General features: G+C 48.4%; 2 protein-coding genes across 5 annotated transcripts in view; one reads left to right on the forward strand and one right to left on the reverse strand.

The window, feature by feature from the left end:
- BACE1 (beta-secretase 1) overlaps positions 1–18636 on the reverse strand; it is a 31387-nt gene extending 12751 nt beyond the window's left edge. For all 4 annotated transcript variants that reach the window (XM_025355333.1, XM_025355332.1, XM_025355331.1 and 1 more), the window contains exon 1: positions 17915–18636. In XM_025355333.1, coding sequence (XP_025211118.1) covers positions 17915–18175 — 261 coding nt within the window. In that variant the 5' untranslated portion in view covers positions 18176–18636. The remainder of the gene's footprint in view (positions 1–17914) is intronic.
- A 5744-nt stretch (positions 18637–24380) lies between these two features.
- Positions 24381–27297, forward strand: part of CEP164 (centrosomal protein 164) — a 93925-nt gene continuing 91008 nt past the window's right edge. Inside the window, exon 1 of the mRNA XM_025358038.1 lies at positions 24381–24571. The gene's annotated coding sequence lies outside the window, so the exon portion shown is untranslated. The remainder of the gene's footprint in view (positions 24572–27297) is intronic.

Consider the following 27297-nt stretch of genomic DNA (forward strand, 5'->3'; position numbering starts at 1 on the left):
AAAAAAAAAAAAAAAAAAAAAAAAAAAAAAAAGAAAAGCTGTGTCTGCTTCAGTCTATGGAGTCATAACATTTTGCACATCATCTCAGAGCTATGTGGTATGTGTGCTGTCTCCATTCCCATGTCTCTCTACTGTCACATCGCCCCTGCTCACTGTGTACCTGACTCTGTCTTCAGAGCCCCCTGCTCCTTTTCTGTTCTCCCAGGAAGCACTCTGGCTTATCCCCTCCAGCTCAGAGAAGACCTATTCTAGGAGCTGTACTGGTGAGGGGACCTGTGGGGACCAGGATGGCACATCAGTGTCCATGCGTGTGGTTCTGTCCCTGCCACCAGTATGTTGCTCCCCTTCTGTCTCAGAGGTGACACAGACCTAGGAGTCCTACTGTCAGAAACAGTGGGGAGCCAGGAGCCCCATAAAATGTCCTGGTGAAAACCCATCTTGTCAGGGCCCTGGATTTGGCTAAGTGAAGATGCACAGGTGTCTTCTTGGTGTTCCCTTCTGTCCAGCTCTTTCTAGCATCACTTCTTTTTTTTTAAGACAGAGTTTCGCTCTTGTTACCCAGGCTGGAGTGCAATGGCGCAATCTTGGCTCACTGCAACCTCTGCCTCCTGGGTTCAAGTGATTGTCCTGTCTCAGTCTCCTGAGTAGCTGGGATTACAAATGTGCACTATCACACCGGGCTAATTTTTGTATTTTTAGTAGAGATGAAGTTTCACCACGTTGGCCAGGCTGGTCTTGAACTCCTGACCTCAGGTGATCCACCTGCCTCGGCCTCCCAAAGTGCTGAGGTGTGAGCTACTGTGCCCGGCCTCTAGCATCACTTCTACTTGGCCCTTTCTTCCTCCTTTGAAGGCCTGACCCCACCTTCAGTCAGACCAGAGCCATTTTTTAAATGTCTACTATATCCTCACGGGCAAAAAAAGGAAAGTCCCCACCTTCAGAAAAATGGTAATTTGTAAATTGCATCTAGTCTCTTGCCGACTTTCTATCACCTCAGCTTCTCTCTTGCCCCAGGGGCCTTCATTTCTGTATCTTCTCTCAATCCAGTGAAATCAACTGACCTCAGCTTTGGTGCAGGCTCTGACCTTGTCACCTTGAGCAGATCACTGTGCTTCTCTGGACTTAGTTTCATCCTCTGCCAGATCCTCTCTGGCTCCTTCCTGCTCTCCGTGGTGCGTCTGTGGCTGTGCTGGCTGTGCCCCCCACCCCCCGCCCCACCCAGTGCCTGCTTAGACTTTCTGGCCTCCTCACATCCCCAAAGACTCCCCTGACAATGTCCCGGCCCTCAGACCTTGTCTCCTCCCTCCTTCCCAGTCCCCCACTCCTGGCCTGGTTTCCACTCCCCTCCCTGCCCTTCTTCCCCTACCTCTCTCTACCCGTAGTCTCTCTCCCCGGTCTCTGGGCAGCCACCAGCTCCAGATGCTGCGCTTTCAGAGAAAATCAATAGAGCTGGGAGGCTCAGCAGGTCAGATGTAATCAACCAGGTTAATGATTAAAAAGGCTTCTTCACCCACCCTCTCCCCAGGAACCCTCTTCCCCATTCCCAGGACTCAGCTCCCAGCATGGGGTCTGGCCTCATCTTACAGGGCTCCCTGCTATCACTGGACCCCAAAGAAAGAGGATCTCCTCCACAACAAGTCTTTGTGGCCTGTGCAAGGGAGGGAACATCCGGCCAGTTCTAGGCAAACACGGCTACTGCTTTACACTGGAGTGGAGCTTTGACCTGGGGGCTCCTGCTGTCCCTGCCCCTCCCTGCCTCCCCCTTCCTCTCCTGCGAGGCTGGAGGGAGCTCTCTGCAGAGTACTCCCACCTGAGCCCGGAGGCCCTGGGCACTCTTGCTGTCCTTCTAGCCCCAGCCTTTCCCACTTCAACCTCAAAGGGGCCCAGGCTGAGCCCAGAAAGGCACGTGCCTCCCCACTCCCATCCGTCTCACCCACCCCAATACCACATTTCAGGTTCCCACTGCTCTCTGCCTCACCTCTCCAGCTTCCACCAAAAAAAAAAAAAAAAAAACAACCAAAAAAACCCAGAATAAACAGTTGGGCTTCTCTCCCAAGCAAATGTCGAGCTGTCTGCCCTCTTCAGTGTGCTCCCGCCCGAGAAAAGTAATTCTGGTCCTGTCCTTCAACACTTCTAATCCAAGCCCTGGCCAGTCCAGGCAGCCTTTCCCCATTCCTGCTCCATTCCAAAGCGGGGATGCAGGGGGCTCTTACAGGACAGGAGCCCGAGGCAAGGCTGAGGCACTGCTCACTCATCATGAAACAGGGCAGTTCAGGGCCGCCCGAGCAGATGCAGTGGCGGAGGGGCTGCAGTCACTGAACCCCAGTAGCTGGGCTCCCCTCTGGAGTCACTGAACAGGACCAGGGGATGGGATTGCCCTCATCTCTCACAGCCAACTACACCAACCTGCCTGCGGCTGCTCCTCCCAGGCTTCACATGAGCTGCCACCTGTGCTGGGGAGCCAATTCCCTCCTCCCTTCCCAGGCACCCACCTCTTCCTTGGCCCTTTTCCCTCACATAGATACAGCCACCCCACCCTGCCCCCATCTCCACCAAATTTGAATTCTTCCTGTTGACATTTACAGATGCTCATCTCTTCGTTAAAAAAACAAAAACAAAAAACTTCCTTAATCTCACATCCGCCTCCAGCTCCCCTCTCTCCTCTCCCTTCACAACCAAAGCACTTAGCCAGGCTGTCTCCATTTCTTCACCTCCCACGCATTCCTCAACCCATTCTAAAACTGGGTTTCGCCTCCATTCCTCCACTATAAAACAGCCCTTACTACAGTCACCGGTGATTTCATGTCACCAAACACTGAAGGTATTTTTCAAGTCAGCCTTCATCTTCTCAGGTCCTGTGTTCTCTGTCTCCTTGGCAGGCTCCTTTCACAAGGCTTGAGCTTTGGCCCTCTTCCTCTGTAACGACCCTTTCCCACTAAGCCATCTCTCCCTAGATCCTGGTGACATCTAAGCTCCTAACTCCAGCTTTTTCCTCTCCTCTGAGCTCCCGATGCACGCATCCAAGTGTCTCAAAGATACCTCAAGGGCTGGGTGCAGGGGCTGACACCTGTAATCCCAGCACTTTGGGAGGCCAAGGCAAGGGGATCACTTGAGTCCAGGAGTTCAAGACCAGCCTGGGCAACATAGTGAGACCCCCCCCCCCCGCCGCCAACACATACACACACGCACCCACGTCTAAAAAAATTTTTTTTTAATTAGCTAGGCATGGTGGCGGGCGCTGGTGGTCCCTGCTTCTCGGGAGGCTGAGGTGGAAGGATCGCTTGAGCCCAGGAGTTGGAGGTTGCAGTGAACCATGATTGTGCCACTGCACTCCAGCCTGGGTGACAGAACAAGACCATCTCAAAAAAAAAAAAGGTCAAACTCAGGATGTCCTAAGCTGACCCGACGTGGTCCTGCCCATCTGGTGGCTGCCTTCCAGTGTTCCTTATACTAGTGGATGGCATCATCACCCATCTGTTCTGTAAGTAAGCAGTATCAGAGGTATCCTAACACCTTCCTCTTCTTCATCTCTCTATCCAGTGCATCAACAAGTCCTGTCCAATTAAGCCTCCTAACAAGTCTCTTGAATGTATTCATTCCTTATTTCCTTTGCTGCCCCTAGGCCAAGCTGTCATCAGCTCACCCTGGAATATCACAATAATTTCCCAGCTGCTTTTGGCACATCCACTCTTCTCCAATCTGTTTTCTGCACTGCAGCCAGAGTGATCTATTCAAAGTCAAATTTGACTGTTAACCCTCCTATGTAAACAGTTTTCCTTTGCTATTAAAAACGTAAAGCTGGGCAGGTGTGGTGGCTCTCGCCTGTAATCCCAGCACTTTAGGAGGCCGAGGCAGTTGGATCACCTGAGGTCAGGAGTTCGAGACCAGCCTGAGCAACATGGTAAAACCCCATCTCTACCAAAAATACAAAAACTAGCCAGGCATGGTAGCAGGCACCTGTAATCCCAGTGACTTGGAAGGCTGAGGCAGGAGAATCGTTTGAACCTGGAAGGTGGAGATTGCAGTGAGGTGAGGTGGCGCCACTACACTCGTGTGGGCAACAGAGCAAGATTGCAAGATTCTGTCTCAAAAGCAAAACAAAACAAAACAAAAGCAAAAAACCCGTAAAGCTCTGCTGCCAGCCACACTGACCTCATCTCAGTTCCCCACACCAGCCATGGTCCCTCTCGCAAAGGTTGTTGTATCAGCTTCACTCTGCCTGGGCCATCCTCCTCTCCACTTGCAGGTTTATCTACTTATCCCCTACACATCTTGCCATCTGAGCTCAAGGGATTTCCTTAGGGAGAGAGACCAGGTTATATTTTCTTACTTAAATGCTTCCAGGCCAGGCACGGTGTCTCACGCCTGTAATCCCAACAATTTGGGAGGCCAATGCGGGCAGATCATTTTAGGTCGAGAATTTAAGACCAGCCTGGCCAACATGGTGAAACCGTGTTTTTTTTTTTTTTTTTTTTTGAGACAGAGTCTTGCTCTGTCACCCAGGCTGGGGTGCAGTGGCCGGATCTCAGCTCACTGCAAGCTCCGCCTCCCGGGTTTAGGCCATTCTCCTGCCTCAGCCTCCCAAGTAGCTGGGACTACAGGCACCAGCCACCTCGCCCGGCTAGTTTTTTGTATTTTTTAGTAGAGATGGGGTTTCACCGTGTTAGCCAGGATGGTCTCGATCTCCTGACCTCGTGATCCGCCCGTCTCGGCCTCCCAAAGTGCTGGGATTACAGGCTTGAGCCACCGCGCCCGGCCAACCGTGTCTTTACTAAAAACACAAATGAGCCGGGCATGGTGGCGTGCACCTGTAATCCCAGCTACTCGGGAGGCTGAAGCATGAGAATGAGTTGAACCCAGAAGGTGGAGGTTGTAGTGAGCCGAGATCAGCCATTGCACTCCAGCCTGGGTGACAGAGTGAGACCCTATCTTAAAATAAAATAAAATAAAGTAAAATAAAACCTTCCATAGAACTTGTCACTCTGTAATTACACACTGAATCTCATCTCCCCTCATATAGAATTTTTTTAAAAATTACTAAGGTGTCCATAGTATTCTACTAAGGTATCACAGTGCCTGGCAATAATATTTATTGAATGAATGAATGGTTGAAGGAAAGAAAAGATGAAAGAGCTAATCAACATTTTTTGGGGGGTTGGGAGATCGGGAGGCATCTCTCAGTGGCTCCCAAACCATGGGTGTTTTAGGTTATAGGTGTGGCTCTAGCTTAGACCTGCCTTCCTCTCACCTGGCCCCAGGCATGACACCTGCCTGTATTTACGCAGCCTGTGATCCTGGAGCCATCATCTTTGTCCCCTGGGGTGAGGCAGACCCAGGAGTCAGATGCCCAGGGAGCTGCAGCCTGGGGTCAGAACTAGGTCAGTGTCAATCATTTAACAAACAAACGTGCCCCTGGGGGCCTCAGAGGAAAGGCAGCTTCATGGGAAGTGCTAACAAGCCCCACAGGGAAAGGCACACCTGCCCAGGTTCCACTCTGCGTGTTCTCCTGCAGTTCTCAGAAATAGATCTTGGGTGATGAGGCAGGTATGGAGCTGGCAAGTTTAGGGTAAGCTCTTTGTTCCCCAAATCCCACCTGTCTTGGCCTCAGCTCTCACTAGCAGTGATAGCTCAGATTCTTCTGGATGAAAAATGCCGGGGGCCGGGCACGGTGGCTCATGCCTGTAATCCCAGCACTTTGGGAGGTCGAGGTGGGTGGATCACCTGAGGTCAGGTGTTCGAGACCAACCTGGTCCAACATGGTGAAACCCCGTCTCTACTTAAAATACAAAAATTAGCCAGGCGTAGTGGCACGCGCCTGTAATCCCAGCTACTCGGGAGGCTGAAGCAGGAGAATTGCTTGAACCTGGGAGGCAGATGTTGCAGTGAGCCAAGATAGTGTCATTGCACTCCAGCCTGGGCAACAGAGCAAGACTCCATCTCAAAAAAAAAAGAAAAATGCCTTCAAGGGGCATCTGTTTAGTGGCCTGGAGAGATGGGGACTCTTTCCAGTTCTGAACCATCTCTCGTTATTAAGAATCCACACCCTTTCTTGGTACTACCCCAAGGTCATAGCACTTTTGCACAAGCCTCTGGAGTGGGGGGTCTAGCTCCAATTCTTCCTATTCAATAGAAAGTCTATTTTCTTCTGTGTGGGCCTCACAGTTAAAGAGGAAAGACACCTGTATTCTTGTATAACAAGGCTTTCAGCTGAAGTTGAGACTTAGAGGCCTTCCATTTTACAGAGGCGGAAAGTGAGACCTAGAGTGAGTAAGCAACTTCACCCATCTTACACAAGCCACAAGGCTAGGATAAGAATCCATTGGTTCTGACCAAGGCTTAAATGTGGTGTTTCATCTCCTTGACCTTCTCGTCTCTCCCGCTTGGAGAAGATGTATGTGGTAGATTGTTACACTAATGAACCACCCTGCCCTCCACACATGCCCTTGCGGGATCCCCTCTGACAGTGACTCTGGGCTTAGCCATGTGACTGGCTGTGGTCAACAGGATATCAGCAAATGATGCAAGGAGAGGCTTGATAAGCACTTGTGCATTGGGGATTGCCCTCTTGGAACGCTGTCCTCAGATTCTATGTGAAGTAACTCAGTCTTGCCTCCTTCAGAATGAAAGACTTCACAGAGCCAGAGGCCCAACAGGCCTGGATTAGTCCAGTCCCCAGCTGAATGCAGCCACATGGGTGAGCCCAGGTAGGATTTGTAGAAGAATCACAAGCCAACACACAGAATCCTGAAAAATAAAATGACTCTTGTTTGAGCTACTAAATTTTGGAGTAGTCTGTTACCCAGCATCAGATAACTGACACAAACTATCTGAATTAAATCCTGGGGTCCTTGACCTTGAAGGCACCAACCATAGGTCAACCCTGTGAACATCTCTTGCCAGTTCCCTTTCCTCACCGGGCTTCTTGTGAAGTTTCCCTAAAGCACGATGATCTCTCACTTGTGCATCTTTGCATATATTTGTCTGCAACGTTCTTTCCCTGTTCTAATGTTCACATCACACTTTAAACATCCTTTCTTTCAAAGGTCTTGTCCTGACACCCAGATGAGATTAGATTCTTCCTCTTACAGATCCTCAGTAGCACCTGTGCTTCTTTGTCTACCACTCACACTTTTAATCATTTATTTAATGTCTGCCTGTCCCACAGACTATGAACTCCACAAGGGCAGGGAGCGTTTGTATTGCTTATTACCTAATTGTTACCTAGCCCTGAGTAGATGCTCCATAGTGATTTTTTTTTTAAAATTGACAGCAACTGTCTCATTCCCTGCAGTTAATTCCCATGACCTTACAGACTCTTGCTTTTTTTTTTTTTTTTAAATGGGACCTCGCTCTGTCACCCAGGCTGGAGTGTAGTGGCACAATCTTGGCTCACTGCAACTTCCGTCTCCCGGGTTCAAGCGATTCTCCCGCCTCAGCCTCCTGAGTAGCTGGGATTACAGGTGTTCGCCACTACGCCCAGCTAATTTTTGCATTTTTAGTACAGACGGGGTTTCACCATGTTGGTGAATATCCACCCAGGGTCCTGTGGTTCTTAGAGCAGTTATAGTGACTCCAGGGCTCCTTGGTCCCAGAACCTTGTGAGTCAGCTTCATCTGCTTTTCCTAAGTGATTTCCAGACCTGAACTTACCCAAGGCTGAGAAAAGGGGGCAAGGAAGGACAAGAGAAGCCTAAAGTCAGCAGCTGGGAGGGGCTTATGGCCAACAGAGCACACAGCTACTGCCTCAGAGTCCAGCAACTGGGTCCTGTCCAGGTTCCTCCCACCTTGAACAAATGAGCCATCCCTGTGCAAATGGACTCCTTTTCCCAGCTAGTTCCTCTGCCTTCCACTTGCCTCTCCTGGCAGTAGCTGGCCATTGGTACCTGGGAGCAAGCAGGCTCCTTGGTGCCACTTACCCCACCTCTGGCTGGTTTTTCAAGGAGTCCCAATGTGGCTGGGTCACCCCAAACCTTATCTAGTGTACCTTTCCCCCTTTGGATGGGATGCTCCATTTCTCCGCAGCCTCTAACCCAGCTCAGCTTTTTATTTTTATTTTTATTTTTTTTTTTTGAGACAGAGTCTCGCTTTGTCGCCCAGTCTGGAGTGCAGTGGCACGACCTCAGCTTACTGCAAGCTCCGCCCCCCAGGTTCACACCATTCTCCTGCCTCAGCCTCCCAAGTAGCTGGGACTAAAGGCGCCTGCCACCATGCCAGACTAATTTTTTGTATTTTTTTTTTTTTAGTAGAGACGGGGTTTCACCATGTTAGCCAGGATGGTCTCAATCTTCTGACCTCGTGATCTACCTGCCTCAATTTCCCAAAGTGCTGGGATTACAGGTGTGAGCCACTGCACCCGGCCAGCTCAATTAATATTTATCAGTGCCTCCTACTCCAATAAAATAATGGGATGTCGATGGTCCAAAAATTTATGACAGTAGTTTTCAAACTTTTTTTTTTTTTTCTAAAGCAGCAGAATCAGTCAGGTGCGGTGGCTCACACCTGTAATCCCAGCACTTTGGGAGGCCGAGGTGGGCGGATCACGAGGTCAGGAGATCAAGACCATCCTGGCTAACACGGTGAAACCCTGTCTCCACTAAAAAATACAAATAATTATCCGGGTGTGGTGGCGGGCACCTGTAGTCCCAGCTACTGGGGAGGCTGAGGCAGGAGAATGGCGTGAACCCGGGAGGCAGAGCTTGCAGTGAGCCGAGATTGCGCCACTGCACGCCAGCCTGGGCGACAGAGCGAGACTCCATCTCAAAAAATAAAATAAAATAAAATAAAATAAATGAAGCAGCAGAATCCTTTCCCCCTTTTCCAATTGTATGCAGGATCCTAGTGTACAAGAGAGAAAAAGGCAGAGATGTTCTGTTTGAAGGGGAGGGTTGATTTCCTCTGCTTCCATCCCCTGCCTGTGCTGGCTCTTGAGGCATCTCTTCAGCACCTTTAGCCTCTGCGGAACCCACATGGAAAACCCATGCTCCACAAGGTATCACAGCAGCTATTCACCACCTGCTTTGCATTGTCAGACAGTAAGTCCTTCCTGTTATTTAACCTTGTCCCACCCACAGGTTACAGTGGCTTGAATCTTCTCTTGCTCTGTCCTCAGTTGAAAATGAAGCTGACCTCTGGCATCTCCCCCCATGGCACCTGTGTCATGCTTAGCACATGGGCTTGTTTGTTCAAGTCATTGGGAGATGCTGGAACTCACTCCTTGTCCTACCTGTCAAAACCTCCACAGGCCTTGGAAAAGAATAAGTGGTGGGGCCAGGCACAATGGCTCACGCCTGTAGTACCAGCACTTTGGGAGGCTGAGATGGGCGGATCACTTGAGGTCAGGAGTTTGAGACTATTCTGGCCACATAGTGAAACCCCGTCTCTACCAAAAAAAAAAAAAAAAAAGACGGGAGTAAACTATTAAGTATATATATATATATATATATATATATATATATATATATATATATAAATTAGCCAGGCGTGGTGGCGTGCGCCTGTAGTTCTAGCTACTTGGCAGGTCGATGCTGGAGAATTGCTTGAACCCAGGAGGTGGAGGTTGCAGGGAGCCGAGATCATGCACTGCACTCCAGCCTGGGCAACAGAGAACCTGTCTCAAGGAAAAAAAAAAAAAAAAAAGACTGATGGGATTCACTGACCTTGAAAGACCAAGCAAGAAGACACCTAGCCTACAGTGGGCAGCAGAGAGAGTAGCCCCAGAGTGACAGCAGCTCGGGAGATATGGTGACAGAGGATAAGTTGGCATGGGAGGAGACAGAGCTTGGCCAGTTTGCTCTGAGGAAAATGACCTAGGAGTCCCAGCTCCCCCATGTCAGAATCCCCCCAGTACTGCTGATCTTAAGTCTCCCCAGCACAGCCCAGCTCTCCTATTTTGGGAACCACCTGGCTACAGTACCCGAGGCTGCGGTACTACGAATGTACTCAGGTGCTGTTGCATCCTGCCAGGATAATCTCAGGGCAGCTCCAGAACTCAGAAAATGTTCTGGCTTCTTCCCAGAACTCTCCCCTGCCCAGGCACCTGAAAGAGAAGGCTCCCAGGAGAGACAGAAGTTAGTCATCAGGTATGGGGGCTTCCCTGGGAGGTGTTTCTCTTCCTGGATTTTCTTTTTTTGAGACGGAGTTTCCCCCTGTCGCCCTGGCTGGAGTGCAGTGGCAGGATCTCAGTTCACTGCAATCTCCGCCTCCTGGGTTCAAGCGATTCTCCTGCCTCAGCCTCCTAATTAGCTGGGATTACAGGCACGTGCCACCATGCCCAGCTGATTTTTGTATTTTTAGTAGAGACGGGGTTTCACCACGTTGGCCATGCTGGTCTTGAACTCCTAACCTCAGGTGATCCACCTGCCTTGGCCTCCCAAAGTGCTGGGATTACAGGTGTGAGCCACTGTGCCTGGCCTCTTCCTGGATTTTCAACTGGAATTTTCTGCCCAGCCCTTTATTGGAGAGGCCCAAGAAGGGTTCCTGACCTTCCACCTTAGTGCTTTTAGAGAGAGCATACTCTTTCTCAATGCCCCCTCACTCCCAGCTAAACTCTTCTTTTCTGGTCTGGGGAGTAGAGGAGAATGTGGAATGACAGGATGAGGGCTCCAGCAAGGGCTTGTGTGCAACCTGAGGCCCAATCCAGGAAAGCCAGTGGTGGCTGCAGGGACTGGGGTAGGCAACTAATGGAGCTGGGGTCTTGTTGGCTTTGTCTGATTTGGAAGGTGGTTCTTTGAGCTCGATGGTTTTCAACCTTTTTATTATAAAAACTTTTTTTTAAAAAATATAACCCAGAAGTCCACTGTATAAAAATAATAAAAGCAAAGTTATCCTGGGAGGCTCAGGAGATTTGGGGCAGGGGGATGGGGATGGCTTGGTGACAGGAAGGGTGGGGATTTAGAGTGTTGACTGCTCCCAGCCTTCTCCTTCACCACTGAGGTCCCTTTACAGAACCCTGCCAAGCACAGTTTGAAGCCATTATGCGGGGAGGAGAGGAAAAAAAGGAAAACCACCTGGGCCTTCTTGGTTTCTGAGACCCTGAGCCCTCGTAGTTTTCTACTGCTCTGATCATTTTCTCTTGCTTCCTTGTCTACACCTAATATTCTTTCCCTAATCATTTTTCTCCTTTCCCTCTCCGTTCCCTCAATGAACAAGACTATTTTTTAACTTGGCTTTCACAGCCTCTCTGTGGATGAGTCCTGTCTGCCTGCCCAGTTCTAACCTCTCTCCAGATTCCCACTGTCAGCTGGTGGCTGAACACTTCCACAAGGATGACCCACTAGCCTCTCAGAGGCAACCAACATGTCCCAGATCGTAGAACACAGGAAGGACAGGCCCCAGTATTTGGACTCAGAATCCAAGGACCTAGATTTGAACCCCGACTCTGTTCTTAACAGAATCACTTTGGACGAGACACTTAGTCTCTCTGGGCCTCAGTTTCCTCATCCCCAAAATGGGTAAGCTAATACTTATCCCTTATAATTAAAGCAGAATAATAAACATAAACTTTGGTAAACTCTATTGTGCTTCCTGGCCGGGTGCGGTGGCTCATACCTGTAATCCTAGGACTCTGGGAGGCTGAGGTGGGCGGATCACTTGAGGTCAGGAGTTTGAAACCAGTCTGGCCAATGTGGTGAAACCCCTGTCTCTACTAAAAATACAAAAAAAATTAGCTGGGTGTGGTGGCAGGCCCCTGTAATCCCAGCTGTTTGGGAAGCTGAGGCAGGAGAATCTTTGGAACCTAGGAAGTAGACGTTGCAGTGAGCTGAGATTACGCCACTGCACTCCAGCCTGGGCGACAGAGCGAAACTCCGTCTCAAAACGAACAAACAAAAAAACTATATTGTGCTTCAAAAGCTTGCCCCTGTTGCTTTGTTCCCTGACAAAAAGTCAGAGAGGTTAAATAAAGCCATCATCTCCTCTTCCCTCTCTCTCACCCCATACATCTCATCAAGTGCACAGAATAACTAGTTAAACGATGGATGAATACTGATTCCTCCTCTCTACCCTCACTGCCACCACCCTCTTTCAGGCCCATCTATCTTGAGATCCTTGTTTCCATGTCTAGAGTCATGATGCTAGACTCTCCAAGTCATCCTGCATACTGAAGCTGTTTTCCTAGGACTGAAATAGACGATATCATCCCTCTTCTCGTATACCTACAACGATTCCTTACTGTTTGCAGAATAAAACCCAAAGTCCTGTCAGCCCCGCATCCCCACCATGCCTTCTGGCTTCTCACCATCGTTCACGCTTTTCTTCATGAAGCGCTCCTCCTCACCACTCTCCATATTGCAAAGCTTTCTCCTCTTTCGAGGTCTTATTCAAATACCTCCTTTTTGGCTGGCTGCGGTGGCTTATGCCTGTAATCCCAGCATTTTGGGAGGCCGAGGCGGGTGGATCCCTGGGTGACAGAGCAAGACTCCCTCTCAAAAAAAAAAACACACACACACACACACAAAAGCAAAAAACAAAAACCTCCTTTTCCAGCAAGCTGTCCCTAATACCATGTCAGAAGTAGCTGCTTCTCTCTGTGCACTTCCAAGACCCACTGTTCCACTATTTGTACCAAATGCATTTGGTCGTGTGTAATATTTAGGTATTATGTCTATGTCTCACATCAGATTGTGAGCTGTCCAAGGGCTAAGACTATGGCATGATTTTTCTCTTCTACACACAGTAGGTACTCAATAAATATCTGTTACACTGAATTGACTATCACCAAATTTCACTCCTAACAGTTACCTTATTATCCTGTGTTTGGTCAGTGATGCCCGTAATATCAAAATGAGATAACATCCTTTTATTTATTTATTTAGAGACAGGGTCTCACTCTGTCACCCAGGCTAGAGTGCAGTGGCACGATCTCGGCTCACTGCAACCTCTGCCTCCCGGGCTCAAGCGATTCTCCTGCCTCAGCCTCTTGAGTAGCTGAGTTTACAGGCGCCTGCCACCATACCCAGCTAATTTTTGTATTTTTAGTAGAGATGGGGTTTCACCATGTTGGCCAGGCTGGTCTCAAATTCCCAACCTCAGGTGATCTGCCTGCCTCAGCCTCACCTTAGTGCTGGGATTACAAGTGTGAACCGCTGCACCTGGCCCTTTCATTTAAAAGAAAATACTTTCTCCAAGAGCTACAGTTCTGCATTTACAACTGCCCTTCAACAGTTCTGTTTAGAGGCTTGCAGCTCATGTATTCATTCACTCAATGTTTTTTAGGTGTATGTTCTGAGCTTGGCATTGTTATAGATTATTATAATGCAAAGAAAGGATAACTGCAAAATAAATAAATAAAATGTAAAAGACACTGTCCTTAAGAGCTTGAAGTTTTGTTTGTTTGTTTGAGACAGAGTCTCGCTCTAGAGTGCAGTGGCATGATCTCGGCTCACTGCAGCCTCTGCCTCCCAGGTTCAAGCAATTCTCCTGTCTCAGCCTCCCGAGCAGCTGGGATTACAAGCACCTGCCACCATGCCCGGCTAATTTTTGTATTTTTAGTAGAGACAGGGTTTCACCATATTGGTCAGGTTGGTCTTGAACTCCTGGCCTCAGATGATCCTCCTGCCTCAGCCTCCCAAAGTGCTGGGATTACAGGCATGAGCCACTGCGCCTGGCCAGAGCTTGAAGTTTTATGAGAGAAACAAACACAAAAACAGTTGTAATATGTTACAAGTGTAGTAATGGAGGTATCACCAGGTGTAATAGGAGAATGGAAGAGGGATGCTTGTGATAAACTTCTTCTTCCCCAAGACAAATGGCACAGTAGGAAGAACAAGGACGAAACAGGTCTTAACTTACTGGCCTTCTACCTGGCCAGTGGTTTAACCTTTCAACCCCGTTTCTTCTGCTAGACACTGTGAGTGATAAAGACCTTTTTTTTTTTTCTTTTTTAGAGATAGGGTCTCTTTCACCCTCTGACATGCTGGAGATTGCAGTGGTGCAATCATAGCTCACTGAAGTTGTCTTTTTATATATTGTAGGAATTGCTGTAAGGGACAAACTAATAGGAGGCTAAGGTGGAAGTATCACTTGAGTCCAGAAGTTGGAGACCAGCCTGGGCAACATAGTGAGACAATTTGAAAAAAATCAGCTGGGCCTGGTGGCATGTGCCTGTAGCCCCAGTTACTCAGGAGCCTGAGGCAGGAGGATCACTTGAGCCCAGGAGCTATGATTGTGCCCCTGCACTCCAGCCTGGGCAACAGAGTGAGACCCTATAATTAATAAACAAACAAACAAATAAATTTGTATACAAGTACTATAAGCCATCCCCTCCTGCCACCTTTCCTATTCCCACAGTCTTGTTATCCTCCAGTTCACCCCAGATCAGAATCTTAAAACCATTGTTGATGCCTTCTTCCTTTCCCTTCACACCAATGTCACCAAATCCTCCCCACCTGCCCTGGCACGTTCTCTGCATCCTACCCTTCCTTTCTCTTTCCATCTTATCGCAGCCTAATGCCCTCCTTGTCATAGAGGGCCTCACACCTGGACTGTTGTGAGGGCCCCCTGTGCCTGTGTCTTTCAGTCCTACTCTTTTTGTTTTTATTTATTTTTTTTTTTTGAGATGGAGTCTCGCTCTGTCACCCAGGCTGGAGTGCAGTGGCGTGATCTTGGCTCACTGCAACCTCTGCCTCCTGGGTTCAAGAGATTTTTCTGCCTCCGCGCCCTGAGTAGCTGGGACTACAGGCATGCGCCACCACACCCAGCTAATTTTTGTATTTTTAGTAGAGACAGGGTTTCACCATATTGGCCAGGCTGGTCTCAAACTCCTGACCTCGTGATCCATCCGCCTCAGCCTCCCGAAGTGCTGGGATTACAGGCGTGAGCCACCGCGTCCGGCCATAAATGGTTCTCAAATTTGAGGCACAAACTGCGGGGCCCCATTCTCAGAGAGACTGTCTCTAGAGGTCTGGGATGGGGCCAGGGAATTTACATTTTTAGCTGACTCCAATGAGGGTTTGCAGACCTCGCTTTGAGTATATCTGCATGGATGACCTTGTACTTGTCACTTCCGCCCTTTCACTTCCACTCTATGTGGGCAGAAAACTTGTCTTCTTGTCTGTCTGTGGGTCAGCCCCCAAGCACCAGCAATTAATTGCCTAGCACAGAGAAAGTGCTCCCCAAATTTCACTTGTACTTGTTCAGAATACAATGCCATCCAAGTTCTCATTTGGCACTTACAACAGCTGCGCCAGGTAGGAAGAAAGGGTGTCCTTCTTGCAGACAGATGGGGAGAGAGTCCAAGCCACCAGAGAGCAGAGACTGGCTGACGCAGGCTTAGTTAGAAACCATAGTGCAAGCCACACAGTTGCTTTAGTTGTGGGCTCCCTGGCACTAGCTTCCTGGACTGGTGTTGAACTTTAAGCCCACTTTTCTCTTCTAGAAAGGAGTGAGGAAGGAACTGACATTTATTGAGCAATTACTCTCTGCTAAGTACTGGGCTGCAGGATGTATGCATTATTTCAGGGGATCAGGGAAGTACAGTAATGGATACCCCAGTTTTTTTGTTTTTTTTTTTTTTGTAGACAGAGTTTCGCTCTTGTGGCCCAGGCTGGAGTCCAACGGCACGATTTTGGCTCACTGCAGCCTCTGCCTCCTGGGTTCAAGCTATTCTCCTGCCTCTGCCTCCTGAGTAGCTGGGATTACAGGCATGTGCCACTATGCCTGGCTAATTTTGTACTTCTAGTAGAGACGGGGTTTCTCCATGATGATCAGGCTGGTCTCGAACTCCCGACCTTAGGTGATCTGCCCACCTCGGCCTCCCAAAGTGCTGGCATTACAAGCATGAGCCACCGCGCCCGGCTGTTTTTGTTTTTGTTTTTTTTCTGAGATGGAGTTTTGCTCTTGTTGCCCAGGCTGGAGGGCAATGGCACAATCTTGGCTCACTGCAACCTCTGCCTCCCAGGTTCAAGTGATTCTCCTGCCTCAGCCTCCTGAGTAGCTGGGATTACAGGTACATGCCACCACGCCCAGCTAATTGTTTTTGTATTTTTAGTAGAAACAGGGTTTCGCTATGTTGGTCAGGCTGGTCTCGAACTCCTGACCTCAGGTGATCTGCCTGCCTCGCCCTCCCAAAGTGCTGGGATTACAGGATACCCCAGTGTTATACATGTAAAACGTGGAGGCCCAGGACATCCAAGTTTTTATGCCTCGTTACATAGCATAGAAGAGGCAGAACAGGCCAGACAAGGATAAAGTGACTTCATATTTGTTGGAGGTCAGTTTTGTATGCAGGTGCATTGTTCTGGGTGAAAGCACCTAGAACAATTAACCCTCACAACTTAATCCTCACAATTACCTTGTAAAGGAGATCTCATTTTCTACTCATTTTAAAGACATGACAGTAATTTCAGAGAGGTTATGCAATTTGCCCAAGGCCACACAGTTGAGAAGAGGAAAAGCTGTGGGTGGTAGAGCTGGGATTCGTGGACCGTCTGACCTCGAAGCTCGTGTGGGTTCTGCAGCTCGGTCCTGCATCATGCACAGTTCCCCAAGCTCCCTCTCCTGAGAAGAGGTCCATGCACAGTGTGCAAAGCACATCAGTAGCAGAAACAGGAGTAGGTCCCAGGTCTCTGCATACCCGCTGCTCCCTGCCGATATCATCTAGCAATCTGTTTGCTCAGGGCCTGGATTTGGCCTCTGTCCTGCCCCCTCAACCTCCCACTGGAGACTACTTCTGGGGAAGTTATGGTGCACAGGAAAGAGGATGAGAAAGTGGGGAAGACCAGGCTTTTGACTAGCTGAGAGGTAGGGCTGGGGAGCATACACCTAGGAAGGCTGGCTTCTGTAAAGTAATTGGGAGGTGGGGGTTTGTGTTTCTCCCAGTTCTAGCTGTCTGAGAAGTTCAGGAAAGTGTGGCTGTCCCCTCTACCCACCTCAAACACACTCCCACCTTCACAGACCCTCCCAAGGACACAGATCCGGAGGTGGCTCACAGAGATGTGCAGGATCAGATTCAAGGTGACACGCACCAGCATACACAGAACCACAGGGTTGCCCAGGCCCGGACTCTCCCACAGAGGCGGCAGATGCACACAGAGGTCAGCCACAGCACCCCACATGGAGGGCTGCTCACCCACAGAGGTGCAGAGGGTGCCACCTCCACCAGCCACCTTGAAGGTACCTTGGAGATTGTCAGGAAGGATGGGGAGGGCACACGGTGTTTTCTCTACAACTCCCCTCTCCCTCGCCATGAAAGGAGTCTCACTCTTAAAAGGGAACTCTGGCTCCTTTCCTACCATTTGTCCTTTCCCCGGGCTCAGTTCAGTTCCCCTCTGGCCTGGGGGGTGGGGGGGTGGGATGGGGGAGGGGCTGGAGTGTAGCCCGCAAGAGGGAAAAGGGGAGGAGGAGGGGACGGCAGGAGCCTGTCCAGGGCTTCCGGGCTGAGTGCAATCAGGGGGGCCTCGGCAACCTCAGTTTGCCGTCCCAGTGGCAGCCCAGATGGTGGGAGCAAGGGGCTGATTCAACTGCTGCCAGGATTCCTTGGTCCTGGAGGTGCTGGGAACAATGGTGGGAATCAGAGGAGGGGACAAGGTTGGGTGGCCAACCTCCAGAGTGGTGGGATTTGGGAGACTCGGACTGGGCCACTGTCAGAGGGGGCTGACACCTGTTATAGTGCCCCTGTGGCGGACCCTTCCTCCAGGTCAGGGTCCCCAGCTGATGTGTCTCTCTTGCCCCAAATCCTTCCGGAGGGCGTATGTGTCAGATGAGGAGCAAGGGGAACTAGGCAGTCAGGGGAGAGAAGGGAAAGGGGAGCTTGGGAACACTTCTGCCAACAACCACGTGACCCCGGGGAATGGCTGGGGAGGGGTCCCTCCTGCTGTCCCCACCAGCCCATTTGAGCAGGGGCCAGCCTGAGGCATCCCCGGCCTGTCTCCCCTCTGCTCATGCAGGCGGAGGGCTAAGGGCTGGCCTGACCACCTTACCGTCTGCGGGGGGCTGCCCACGGTCATCTCCACGTAGTAGCCCTGCCCCGACTTGCCCCTCAGGTTGTCCACCATCTCCACAAAGCTGCCCCTCCGGCCGGGCTCCTCGGGCTCTTCGTCGGTCTCCCGGGGCAGCCGCAGCCCCACGGGGGCTCCCCCCAGGCCGCTGCGCAGGGGCAGCCGGATGCCGTGCTGGGTGCCGTGGGCAGGCAGCACTCCCGCGCCCATCCACAGCAGGAGCCAGGGCAGGGCTTGGGCCATGGTGGGCCCCGGCCTTCGGGCCCTCTGGGCTCGCACTGGCCCACGTCCGTCCCTGGCGCCTGCCCCCAAGTCTGGGTGGTGCTGGTGGCTTCTCAGGAGAGGGAGCTTGGGGGCATCAGGACGCCAGAGCCTGCAGGGCCCTGGGCCAGCCCCCGGGTCCGGGCCGTGGAGAGCGGTCAGGGGAGATCCGCCGAGCACGGGAGCAGGGGAGAGGCTGGGATCCGGAGCCCGCTACATCGGCACGGCGGCGGCCAGCCACGGCAGCGGGCGCGGGCTCCCGGCGGGGCTGGGAGGGGCGGGCATGGCGGGCCGGCGGCGGCTTCCCCGGTCCCCCCGGCGGGCGGCGGCGCGGGCAGGGGCAAGGGCTCCGGGCTCCTGCGGCTGCGTTGGCTGCTCAGGCCACCATAATCCAGCTCGTGGCTCGCAGCTCCCGGGCGGGCTGGGGAGGCGGAAAGACTTGTGGCGGCGGCTGTCAAAGCCAAAGGGTTTTCGCTTTTCCCTGGGATCGCTGGGAAGTGTAGTCTTCCCATGGCTGGCAATCCGGCTTCCGGGGCTGGAGAGGGGTCTGGGATGCCCTCTGCCGAGGTGGAGTCCGCCCTGCAGGGCCCTGGCGGGAAGGGCCAGACGGATGGAGGGGGGCACACCTCCCGTCTGTCAGTCTTTCGTTCAGCATGGAGGGAGCACCCACTGCACGCCAGGCACACTGCCAGGCGCTGGGGATACAGAGAGAAATAAACGGTGATTCTACACGGGACCGTTAAGTGATTCCTGCCAAGGTGGGGTTTCATACTATACGATGTGGCATTAAGGAGTAGGGATTTGGAGGGACATCTAGGGGATCTGAGAAGACTCAGTGGGAGAAGGTGGTATTTAATTTGAGCGTTTAAAAATGGGTAGGATTTTCATAAGCAGAGATTGAGGGAGCAGGATGAAAGGGGATGGAAGAGTTTTTCCAGGTTGCAAACTACCGGAGCAGGGTCCAAAGGGGAAAGTGCAGTTGTCTATTTTCACCTGCGCCTGCGATCTGCGGGCAGGTAAGAGCCAGCGGGTCTTCTCCCATCTGAACCTGTTTGTGCCTTTGAGACTCTACTTGCCTTGAATCCTTATGACCCCTCTGATTTTCTGCACCATCAGCCAGACTGAGGAGAAATGGCTGTTGATAGCTTTAAAGTGTTAACACTCCAAAAAGTATCTCTATATTAACTGGTAAGAGCTTAAAGCCTTGAACCAAAAGCGTTAGAGTTCTAATGGCTTAAAGAAGAAAAGCCGGTATGGTTTTAACAATATATTGTTTATCAAATGTGGAAAGCCATCGATAAAATTCAGCAGTTACTCTGATTTAATTTTTTTTTAAATGAAAGGGAATTTTCTTTTTTCTTTTGAAAGGGAGTCTTGCTCTGTCACCCAGGCTGGAGTGCAGTGGCATGGTCTCAACTCTGCAACCTCTGCCTCCTGGGTTCAAGCAATTCTCATGCCTCAGCCTCTGAGTAGCTGGGATTACAGGCGTGCGCCACCACACCCAGCTAATTTTTGTATTTTTAGTAGAGATGTGATTTCACCATGTTGGCCAGGCTGGTCTCGAACTTGTGGCCTCAAGCGATCCACCCATCTCGGCCTCCCAAAGTGCTGGGATTATAGGCATGGACCACTGTACCCAGCCAGGAAGCTTTTTAAACAAGATAACAAACAAACAAACAAACAAAAAATAGTAGTAATAAAAGGCTAAGTTACTCCCTTTAAAGGCAGGCTTTGGAAAGGAAAGATCATTACTCTTACCCTACACAGTTCAGAACAGTCTGATTGACTCAAAAGACAAGAAAATGGAAAAAGTGTTATATATGTTGGATAGCAAAGGAATCATTAGTTGCAGATTATATGATATGGATACAAAATCCTAACCAATAAGGTGATTAGACACAAATTTAAAAAATCAAAATCAAAATAGAGAAATGTATGCATGAGAATTGTAGATATGATAGAAATGGCATTCATATCAGAGGAAAATGGATGCATTATTCAAAAACTGTTGTTGGGATGTCTGGCAGCCCATTTGGAAGGAGAAAAAACCAAATCCCAATTTCATTCATCTGAAAATAAACTCCAGATAGATTAAAGAATTTAACGTTAAAATAAAACTGCAGGAAAAATAGAATATTTTCATCATCTTATATTAAAGAAAACCTCCCTAACAAACCACAGAACGTAAAGAAACCTGAAAACTGGATGGGTTTGATGACTTAAATATTTAAAACTTCTGTAGAATCAGAAGTATTCCAATACTACCAGTGTTCTGGTTCAATTAGTAACTGGGAGAGCCCACCCTGGTTACTTAACCTTTTTGAGTCTTTTTTTTGAAACAGTCTCGCCTTGTCACCCAGGCTGGAGTGCAGTGGCTTGATCTCAGCTCACTGCAACCTCCTCCTCCTGGGTTCAAGCAATTCTTGTGCCTCAGCCTCCTGAGTAGCTGGGATTACAAGTGCCCACCACCATGCCTGGCTAATTTTTTTTTTTTTTTGAGACAGAGTCTCCCTCTGTCACCCAGGCTGGAGTGCAGTGGCATGATCTCGGCTCACTGAAACCTCTGCCTCCTCAAGCGATTCTCCTGCCTCAGCCTCCCAAGTAGCTGGGACTATGGGCTCGTGCCAGCACACCCGGCTAACTTTTGTATTTTTAGTAGAGACGGGAATTTACCATGTTAGCCAGGCTGGTCTCGAACTCCTGACCTCAAGTTATCTGCCCGCCTCAGCCTCCCAAGGTGATGAGATTACAGGCGTGAGCCACCTTGCCTGGCCCCTTTTTGAGACTTGATTTTATCATTTGTAAAATGGAGATAATGATATTAATAGTTCAGTCCTCAAAAGGTAAGAATTCGATGAGACAATCCATGTAAAACATTTAGAATGGTGTCCAGCATATTGTAAGTGCTCAATAAAGGTCAGCTATTAGTATTATTATTGTTGTAACTACTGAGAAAAGTGACATTTACAAAGTTAAAAGATTAGTCACAGATAAAGAAACAACATTTACCACACAATAGAGACAAAGGGCTAATGTTTATAATGTGCAAAGAGCTTCTACAAATCAATATAAATCCAAAACAACCTGATAGAAAAATGAACAAAGGGTAAGGGAAAAGAGTGAGGAAAAACAACAAAAAACAAAAAAGAAAAGAAAAAGAAAAATGAACAAAGAATGTGAACAGGTAATTCCTAGAAGAAGAAATTCAAATGGATGGTAAACATGAAAAAGGTTTAACTTCGTTAATAGTTGAAAGAACGCAATGTAAAACAGTAGATTCTTTGTTCCTTTTTCTTTCTTCCTTTCGTTCTCCTCTCAGATTGGTAACATTTGGTATTGATGACGGTATTGTTTGGACTGCAAATTATTCCATTTTTGGAGAGTAATTTGCAATGCCTATTAATATGTTAAAAATGCAAATTATTTGGGCAATGTCATTTATAGGACCCTTTTCAACAAAAACAACAATATTTCAGCAGTGTGTACTATAGCAAAACCTTGGATTCAAAACAAACGAAGCTGGGTGTGGTGGTTCATGCCTGTAATCCAATCCACTTGGGAGTTTGAGGTGGGAGGATCACTTGTGCCCTGGAGTTCAAGACCAGCCTGGAGACAGAGCAAGGCCCCATCTCTTTAAGCAAAACCAAAAATAATCATCAGGCCGGGTGTGGTGGCTCATGCCTGTAATCCTAGCACTTTGGGAGGCTAAGGTGGGTGGATCACTTGAGGTCAAGAGGTCGAGACCAGCCTGGCCAACATAGTGAAACCCAGTCTCTAATAAAAATACAAAAAAAATGGCCAGGTGTGCTGGCTCATGCCTGTAATCCCAGCACTTTGGAAGGCTAAGGTGGGTGGACCTCAAACCTGAGGTCAGGAGTTTGAGACCAGCCTGGCCAACATGGTGAAATCCTGTCTCTACTAAAAATACAAAACAATTAGCCAGGCACGGGGGTGGGTGCCCAGCTACTTGGGAGGCTGAGGCAGGAGAATCGCTTGAACCCAGGAGGCAGAGGTTGTAGTGAGCCGAGATTGCACCACTGCACTCCAGCCTAGGTGACAGAACAAGACTGTCTCAAAAAAAAAAAAAAAAAATTAGCTGGGTGTGATGGCACGTGCCTGTAATCCCAGCTACTTGGGAGGTTGAGGCAGGAGAATCGCTTGATCCTGGGAGACAGAGGTTGCAGTGGGCCAAGATTGCACCACTGCCCTCCAGTCTGGGTGACAGAGTGAGAATAGGTCTCAAAAAAAAAAAAAAAAGAAAAAAATTTAAATAGGCAACAAGACATTTGTTCAATGAAATCCTAAGTAACCATTAAAAACAATGGGATAACTTCTTTTTTTTTTTTTTTTTTTTCTGGCTCTGTCGCCCAGGCTGGAGTGCAGTGGCGCGATCTTGGCTCACTGCAAGCTCTGCCTCCCAGGTTCACGCCATTCTCCTGCCTCCGCCTCCTGAGTAGCTGGGACTACAGGCGCCTGCCACCACGCCCGGCTGCTTTTTTTTTGTACTTTTTTTTTTTTTTTAGTAGAGACAGGGTTTCACAGTGTTAGCCAGGATGGTCTCGATCTCCTGACCTCGTGATCCGCCCGCCTCGGCCTCCCAAAGTGCTGGGATTACAGGCGTGAGCTACCGCGCCTGGCAGGGATAACTTCTTATGAACTGGCCTTCCAGGCTGAAATGCAGTGGTACGATGTCGGCTCACTGCAACCTCCGCCTCCCAGGTTCAATTCTCTGCCTCAGCCTCCCAAGTAGCTGGGATTACAGGCGTGTGCCACCATGTCCGGCTAATTTTTGTGTTTTTATTAGGGATGAGGTTTTGCCATGTTGGCCAGCCTGGCTAATTTTTGTATTTTTAGTAGAGACGGGGTTTCACCATGTTGGCCAGACTGATCTCGAACTCTTGACCCTGTGATCCACCCGCCTCAGCCTCCCAAAGTGCTGGGATTACAGGTGTGAGCCACTGCACCTGGCCTGTTTATGACAACTAAAGAAAGCACATGTCAGGGGCCTGACATGGTGGCTTACACCTGTAATCCCAGCACTTTGGGAGGCCGAGGCAGGTGAATCAGGAGTTCAAGGCCAGCCTGGTCAAGATGGTGAAACCCTGTCTCTACTAAAAATACAAAAATTAGCTGGGCGTGGTGGCGGATGCCTGCAATCCCAGTTACTCGGGAGGCTGAGGCAGAGAATTGTTTGAACCTGGGAGGCGGAGGTTGCTGTGAGCCAAGATTGCAGCACTGCACCCCAGCCTGGGTGACAGACTGAGACTACGTTATCCAAAAAAAAAAAAAAAAAAAAAGCACATGTTAGAACAATAACATTATGATCTCATTTCTGTAAAAATTAAAAAGAATGGGCTTGTGCATATATGTATAAATATGTATGTATATACATTTACATCTGCATAAGCATAAAAAAATCTGGAAGATGGCACCCACAATGTCAACAGTGGTTTCCTTTGAAGTGTAGGGTTTAATTTCTTCCTTAGTTTGCTCATTCATTCATTCAGTAAATGTACATTGAGTGCCTACTACATGCTAAGCACTATTTTAGGCACTGAGGATACAATGATATGTAAAATCCCTGTCCTCATGGAGCTTACACTCTAATGCAGGAAGACAGACAGTAAAGAAGTAAAATTATAGTATCTTGGATGGTGATATGTGGTAGGGAAAAATAAAGTAGAGAAAGGAGATGAGAGGGCGGTTTACGGTTTCAAATAAAGTAGATTAAAAGTGTAGAGGGGGCCGGGCGCGGTGGCTCAAGCCTGTAATCCCAGCACTTTGGGAGGCCGAGACGGGCGGATCATGAGGTCAGGAGTTCGAGACCATCCTGGCTAACACGGTGAAACCCCGTCTCTACTAAAAAATACAGAAAACTAGCCGGGCGAGGTTGCGGGCGCCTGTAGTCCCAGCTACTCAGGAGGCTGAGGCAGGAGAATGACGGCGTGAACCCGGGAGGCGGAGCTTGCAGTGAGCTGAGATCCGGCCACTGCACTCCAGCCTGGGCGACAGAGCCAGACTCTGTCTCAAAAAAAAAAAAAAAAAAAAAAAAAAAAAAAAAAAAAAAAAAAAGTGAAAGTGTAGAGGGAACATTTTATGTCTTTATATCCTTAAATAATTGGTAGGATTATCTAGTGTTTTCCTTTTTTATCATGTGAGTAGTTTTCTGTATAGTTCAAATAAACAGTATAAAAAAGAGAATAAAAAGTTATTTTTTTTTCCAGAATTAAAATGCTTGTTTATTTATTTATATTTAGAGATGGAGTCTTGCTCTGTCACTCAGGCTGGAGTGCAGTGGCATGATCATGGCTCACTACAGCCTTGACCTCCTGCGCTCAAGTGACCCTGCCACATCAGCCTCTGTAGATGAGACTACAGGTACATGCCACCAAGCCTGGTTAATTTTTTTTTTTTTTTAAGAGGTTGGGTCTCACTGTATTGCCCAGGCTGGTCTTGAACTCCAGGCCTCAAAGGATCTTCCTGCCACCGCCTTTCAAAGTGTTGGGATTACAGATGTGAGTCACTGCTCTTGGCTGTTACTGTTTTCTGATTGACCTTGTAATTGTACATGTTTATGGAGTACATCTGATGTTTTGATACATATATATGTTGCATAATGATCAAATCAGGATATTTAGCATGACCACCACTTTATTTATTTATTTATTTATTTTGAGGTGGAGTGTCACTCTGTTGCCCAGGTTGTAGTGCCGTGGCATGATCTTGGCTCACTGCAACCTCCACCTCCCAGGTTCAAGGGATTCTCCGGCCTCAGCCTCCCAAGTAGCTAGGACTACAGGTGTGTAACACCACGCCTGGCTAATTTTTTGTATTTTTAATAGAGACATCGTTTCACCATGTTAGCCAGGATGGTCTCGATCTCCTGACCTTGTGATCCTCCCACCTCGACCTCCCCAATGCTGGGATTATAGGCCTGAGCCACTGCACCCGGCCTACTTTATGCATTTATAATTTCTTTGTGGTAAGGACATTCAAAAGCCTCTCTTCTAGCTATTTTGAAATATACCATATCAGTGTTACTGTTAACCATTGTCACCCTACTGTGCAATAGGATACTGGAATTTATTCCTCCTTTTCCTTTTCCTTTTTCTTTTTTTTTGAGACAGAGTTTTACTCTTGTTGCCCAAGCTGGAGTGCAATGGCACGATCTTGGTTCACTGCAACCTCAGCCTCCCGGGTTCAGGTGACTCTCATTCCTCAGCCTCCCAAGTAGCTAAGATTATAGGCATGTGCCACCACACCTGGCATATTTTCTGTGTGTGTGTACATATATATATATATATATATATATTTTTTTTTTTTTTTTTTTTTTTTTTTTGGAGATGGAGTCTTATTCTGTCACCCAGGCTGGAGTGCAGTGGCGTGATCTCGGCTCACTGCAACCTGCACCTCCCAGGTTCAAGCAATTCCCCTGCTTAAGCCTCCCAAGTAGCTGGGACTACAGACACACACCACTATGCCCAGCTAATTATTTGTATTTTATTCCAATATTTTGTAATATTTTTGATGTTTTACTGTGTTGCCCAGGCTGGTCTCGATCTCCTGAGCTCAGGCAATCTGCCCACCTCAGCCTCCCAAAGTGCTGGGATTACAGGTGTGAGCCACCGCACTGGCCTAATTTTGTATTTTTAGTAGAGACGGGGCTTTCTCCATGTTGACCAGGCTGGTCTTGAACTCCTGACCTCAAGTGATCCACTCGCCTCCACCTCCCAAAGTGCTGGGATTATAGGCATGAGCCACCGCACCCGGCCTATTCCTACTAATAGTAACTTTATACTCATTGACCAACCTTTCCCCATCCTCTCCTCTCTTTTCCTCAGTCTGGTAACCACTGTTCTACTCTCTATGAGATCAATTTTTTTTTTTTAATTCCACATGACTGAGATCATGTGGTATTTGTCTTTCTGTGCCTAGCTTATTTCACTTAACACCATGTCCTCCAGGTTCATTCATGTTGTTGCAAATGGTAGGATTTCATGATTTTTTTTTTATGGTTGAGTGGTATATCATTGTGTATATATACCACATTTTCTTTATGCATTCATCTGTTGTTGGACAGCTGGATTCATTGCCTATCTTGGGTAGTGTAAATAATGCTGCAATTAACATGGGGGTTCTGAAATATTTTTAACACACCAATTTCATTTCCTTTGGATATATACCGAGTAGTGGGATTGCTGGATTGTGTGGTAGTTCTATTTTTAATTTTTTGAGGAACCACCATACAGTTTCCATGGTGATGGTACTAATTTACAGTCCCACCAACATTTTAAGTATTCCCTCTTCTCCATATCCTTACCAGCCCTTGTTTTCCTTTGTTTGCTTTATTGTAGCCATTTTAACTGGAATGAAGTGGTATCTCATTGTGGTTTTGGTTTGCATTTCCCTCAAGGTTAGTAATGTTGAACATTTTTTTCATGTACCTGTTGGCCATTTGTATATCTTCTTTTGAGAAATGTCTTTTAAGGCAGTTTGCCCATTTTAAAATCTGTTTATTTGTTTTTTTTCTCTTTTTTTGGCTGTTGAGTTGTAAGAAAAAGTTCTAATAGTGGTTTCTGACCTAGGAGTAGGGAAAAAATTTGTCATCAGTTCTTTCCCATCTTTGAAATATGACTTCTTAATGTTCATCCTTACTGTAGAAGATAACCTATGAGCGAAGTCCTATCTCTCTTCTTCAGTCTTTGAGTATATTACTGGTATATCATTTAGTGTGTCAGGCTGGGCACAGTGGCTCATGTTTGTAATCCCAGCACTTTGGGAGGCCTAGGCAGGCAGATCACCTGAGGTCAGGAGTTCCAGACCAGCCTGGTCAACATGATGAAACCCCGTTTCTACTAAAACTGCAAAACTTAGCCAGGTGTGGTGGCGCATGCTTGTAGTCCCAGCTACTTGGGAGGCTGAGGCAGGCGAATCGCTTGAACTCAGGAGGCAGAGATTGCAGTGAGCTGAGATTGCGCCACTGCACTTCAGCCTGGGCAACAAACTCCCTCTCAAAAAAAAAAAAAAAAAAAAAAGTGTGTCATTTTTGTTATTTTCCCCCCAAAGTCTTACTTTTTTTTTTTTTTTTTTTTTTTTTTTTTTTT

Source organism: Theropithecus gelada, chromosome 14 (genome assembly GCF_003255815.1).
Source record: "Theropithecus gelada isolate Dixy chromosome 14, Tgel_1.0, whole genome shotgun sequence".
NCBI lineage: Eukaryota > Metazoa > Chordata > Mammalia > Primates > Cercopithecidae > Theropithecus > Theropithecus gelada.